The sequence below is a fragment of the Engraulis encrasicolus genome, chromosome 9, assembly GCF_034702125.1.
Source record: "Engraulis encrasicolus isolate BLACKSEA-1 chromosome 9, IST_EnEncr_1.0, whole genome shotgun sequence".
In the NCBI taxonomy this organism is placed as follows: domain Eukaryota; kingdom Metazoa; phylum Chordata; class Actinopteri; order Clupeiformes; family Engraulidae; genus Engraulis; species Engraulis encrasicolus.
In genome coordinates, this window is record NC_085865.1 from 13,194,824 (window position 1) to 13,199,357 (window position 4,534).

General features: G+C 49.7%; 1 protein-coding gene across 1 annotated transcript; it reads left to right on the plus strand.

Moving 5' to 3' along the window:
• The first annotated feature begins 498 nt into the window (after nucleotides 1-498).
• buc2l (bucky ball 2-like) lies at nucleotides 499-4,285 on the plus strand. The gene is made up of 5 exons (XM_063206538.1): nucleotides 499-573; nucleotides 999-1,217; nucleotides 1,452-3,542; nucleotides 3,776-3,883; nucleotides 4,127-4,285. The coding sequence occupies exons 2-5, from the start codon at nucleotides 1,001-1,003 to the stop codon at nucleotides 4,153-4,155; spliced, it is 2,445 nt and encodes an 814-aa protein (XP_063062608.1). The 5' UTR covers nucleotides 499-573; nucleotides 999-1,000; the 3' UTR covers nucleotides 4,156-4,285.
• Nucleotides 4,286-4,534: the final 249 nt, after the last annotated feature.

A 4,534-nucleotide genomic window follows, 5' to 3' on the forward strand; every position in this document is an offset into this window, starting at 1 on the left:
TCTGAGTTTTCAAATTGTGCCCTGACCAAAACTCTAAACCTAACCTGTCACCGTTGCAACAGCAACCTGCACTTTGCCATGTGGCAGCAGTCTACTTTGAAGCAGTGGGAAACAGAACCCTTTTTTGAAAAAAGGGTCCTATGTTCCCCAGTAGAGGGGAACATAGGACCTGGGGAACATAGGGATGACCCTGTACCTGTAGGTCCCATGAAATATAACTTAACTGCATTGCAAATGTAATATGGCATATTTCATGTGAAACTGCGTAATGTGAAAATTATATCGGGGGCCCGATAAGATGGCCTCAGACACATAGGTTCCCCACCCCCACCCATGGTGGTTTGCCAGTGATTTCCAATTGTTTACAACCATCCGTCTTGGTGACTTAATTGCTAATTGCTTGATTGCTTAATTACTTGAATACTGCTGTCAGCTGTTTCCAAGGATTAGCGTGATTGGCTAGGAGTTTCATCAACCAATCAGCTCCTTCCAGACATGTTACCTGATGTTTAAAACCAGATTGGCACTTCCTAGGAGTGTTTGTCTTGGTAACTGCAGGTGCATGAATTGCAAGTATGTTTGGCTGTGCTGAAGAGATGGCAGCTTCCCTTCCTCTTCATATGTTTTACACAGTAATTGTGGTTTGGAAGTGTGGTGTAGTGTAGTGTGGTGTAGTGTAGTGTAGTGTGGTGTGGTGTGTTTTACCATATTTAACAGTGTATCAGTATATGTGTCTAGTTTAAAGATGTGAACCAGCCATATCCCCATTTTCAGTCATTTTTTCAATGTAATATCAATTTCTTGTTGAGCTGTTCTGGTCATGGGGATTGGCCAAGTAATGGGTGGCCTTCATCAATTTGTTCTTCCTGGCTCAGGAGTCTTGATGGCTGATCTTGACGCTGGAGTTTAGTTTCTGCAGAGAGATTGGTTGTGTTCATTGTCCTATTGCAGTGATGTTGCGATGACTCGTGTAAGTGATTTCTGTTCTTTTCCTTCAGACATGGCAGCTGCAGCTCAGCCTACTCAAGTACCCCACCCCCGCCACCCGGCCCCAGGAGCAGGGCCTGGCCCCAGGCCGGGGCATTACAGGGGACCCCACGGCGAGGATCCACACCAGCGTACCCCTCGGCCATTTTTTTATGTGCAACCTCCCCAGCCTTACCTGCCGTATCAATGGGCAATGCCTTATAACCCTTACTGTGGGTTTCCTGCAATGGGTAAGTGCATTGGAATAGGATTTTTTCCCCATGCATTTGTGAAGTAATCCACAGAATGAAGTTTCACTGAGAAAAGGGCAAGAAATTAATACAACATGGACTGAATAATGAGAATGAATAATAGGTTGAAGCTTGCTTTGACTGACTAACTAGAACGTGGAACCTAACACTGTTTGTGTCCAGCTTTAATTTGAAAGTGCATACTTGGTAACACTATGTTTTGTATAATTGCAGGTTATGGCATGGTGCCCCCTTTTGCTCTCCCTCCTCCACCCCCTCCTGCTCCGTATGTTGATGGTCCTAGCTTCATCATGCCCCACACACCGTTGCACTTGGTGGACTACAGGCAGATGATCAACCCACAGATGATCAACCCGCAGATGGCCCCGGCCATGGCCTACCAGGCGCGCCGCTTCCGCTACCACGCCACCCAGCCACGAGTCATGGTCAGCTCAGAAGTCCAGACGGAACCGGTTGAAGGAACAACAGTCCCCAGCCCCTCTCGCAGCACCTCCTCTGACGGTGGACCAAATGGCCCCGGTAATTCAGGGGAGTCGGGACGGGGCACGTGCTGCATCAGCACGGCGTCGGTTTCGACCAACACCTCCATGTCTAGTTCGCCCACTCCAGCGAGGATCCCTGACTGCTCTGAGCCCGTGGTGGCAGCCGCAACCAAACGCCTGTCCAGCAGCACCCCTTTCGGTGGTGCCGCAAGTCCCAAGACCTCCAGGGTCTTCCAGAACCATGTTCTGTTCCAGGCTGAGGAGGTGCAGATCGAATGCAATGGGTCTGATTTTCAGATTGCGCACAGAGAGGAGACTGCACAGCTGGTGTCCGAGACCACTGGGCCAGCACTGAACAGCACCACAGGGGCTCAGGTGTTGACTATGGAGATGGAAGGCGCTGTCCAGAACCTGTTGCCTCAACTACAGCCGGAGAAGCTCCAGGAAGACGTGGTGGTGGTGGATGTTGCAGCGGGTGAGCAGATAACTGTGATGGCTGCTGCTGATTCCTCAGACGCGACCGGTGTCCCGCCATGCCCAGATATTCTCCTCATGGGAGCATCGCCATCTGCTGGCAATGTGGAGTCGTCACCACCGGTGCCAGAGGGGTCTGCTAAAAAGGCCCCCACCCCAAGGGCAGCCACGCCAAGGGCAGCCACTCCGAATCCAGCAACACCAAATGCGACCGTTTTAAACGCCAGCTCGGCTGATCAAGCTGAAAACGTTGCACTTGATCACAGCACGTCCGTTGTGCTCAGCACAGATTCCAAGATGGTGTCTCAAGACAAGGCTGAAGTGGAACTTGAGGTGGTTGGCCAGCAGGGTCTCTTCAACAGTAAGGACCCACCGTGCAAGGTGTTGCACCTGCCCTTCGAGTTACAGTTTGGGGAAGTGCAGCACATGGAGACGTCTGTGTGGTCCGTGGAGTCGCTGATGCCTTACATCCCCAACAGGGAGTGGCTGATCCAGAACGGCCTGGCCACCCATGTGGAGGATCCAGCCGAGTCCCTGCCGCAGGACCAGGAGCCCATAGTGGCAACTGAAGCTGACCTGCACGACGCCATGATGTCCCTGCCGGGCCATGACGGGCCCTCTGGCAGTTGGCTAACTGACTTTGGGAATGTCTTCTACTACCGCAAGTTTCAGCCAAACGGGCAGCCGCAACCGCAGCACTGCAGCCATGCGAGGAAGCTGAAGGCTGGACTGCACATGTCCCAAAGCTCGGAGAGTCTTTCTTCAAGGCGTGCCGAGGAGAGTGGCAGACGCAAACCGAGAGCTGGAGTTCCTAGTGATCTATCTGACGGTGAGGGCCAGCCAACATCTCCTCGACGAGAGGGTCTGCTGTCCCCTTGTTCTCGCCACAGGCAGTGTGTCTGCGGTCGGTCACTGACTAAACGTGGCAGCGCCGCAACAAGCCCCACCCCGAGCATGAAGCGCCTAAGGCCCCCCAACAGTCAGCCAAACGATCCATCCAGATCTCCAAGAGAAGGAGTCTGCAAGTGTGTTCCTATTGGTGGCAAGGGGAACAACCCGACCAAAGGATCTGGCTCCGATGTCCCTGGTCGCCTGAATGACGAGGACACGACGGACGGAGAGGCCTCCGAAAATAGTTTGGGGTCACTGACGGGAGTGAAGAGGTCCTCCGCACAGAAGCTCCTGCACGCTGGCCGGCACTCTGACAAGTGCCCAATGGCCCAGCGGTCCAAGCTGAGGGAGCAGAACTGTTCGTGTGACGTGCCCAGGTGCGGACACCTCTCCTGGGACCGAGGGAGCAGCATGCACAGCCAGCACAGCCAGCAGAGTGACCCCGGCTGGGAAAGAGGTGAGTGAGGTGACTTCTTCTAGGCCGTGTGCAGAGCAAAGCAGTTTTTTCTAAAAGCTTCTTGGAGGCAATATGAAATTATTAAAACCCGTAAACAGATTTACTCCTAATGTCGACCATGAAGCATAGCTTTCAAAAAGATCTGTAGAAGTTTTAGGTGGAGGGTTTGCATTTGTCCGACAGGAATTGGGAGGTTTATTTTTAACTGATTGTTTTGATTTCCATTTTGACAGGATTTCCATTTGGCCATCATTCTGAAGACAGGTTGCCAAGAAGATCTCTGATGTATGATTCTGTTCCTGTCAAGGGTCCAAATCATAAACCTCATTTACAATCACAAGGTAAGGACCATCTAGGATTTCTGTTTCAAAAATGAGCATGCACAAGATTGTATACGGTCTTTAACATTACGGTCTTTAGCCCTGAAGAAGGCCATTGTCGGCCGAAACATGTTGGCATTTTTTTTACAGTTCCATCATGAACTAGCTAAGTTTATTAAAAGTTTTTTAACCTAGAAGAGTGCCTTGGATATGTCTATTGACGCAGTCTTTAACATGTTTGTTTTTTTTTTTTTCTACCCTTAGGAAGTCACAGAAAAATTTCACGCTGTTGATTTTGAAACACAACCACATGGAATGAAGTGAAGACACATTTTTAATATCACGTGTTGAATTATTTTAAAAAGATTTATATCACATTACACTCACTTTTTTACAATGAATAAATGCATCACTTTATATAAATCATTGCCTTTCTGTCTTCCTTGACAATGGGGTGTTTTTTACTTGGTCTACTGATCAAACGCGTGTCAATTCCATTTTCTGGCTTCTCCTTTAATAGGTGATTTGTGAACACACTGAAGGGCAATGCTCTTTGTTGAACACTGTTAATGGTGATTAATAGGAAGCTGGAGATGTGCATGATTGGTATGCTGTTTATTAATTGCAATTAAAGCGGCCTCCATGTGCATCCACAGAACACCATTACCCTAA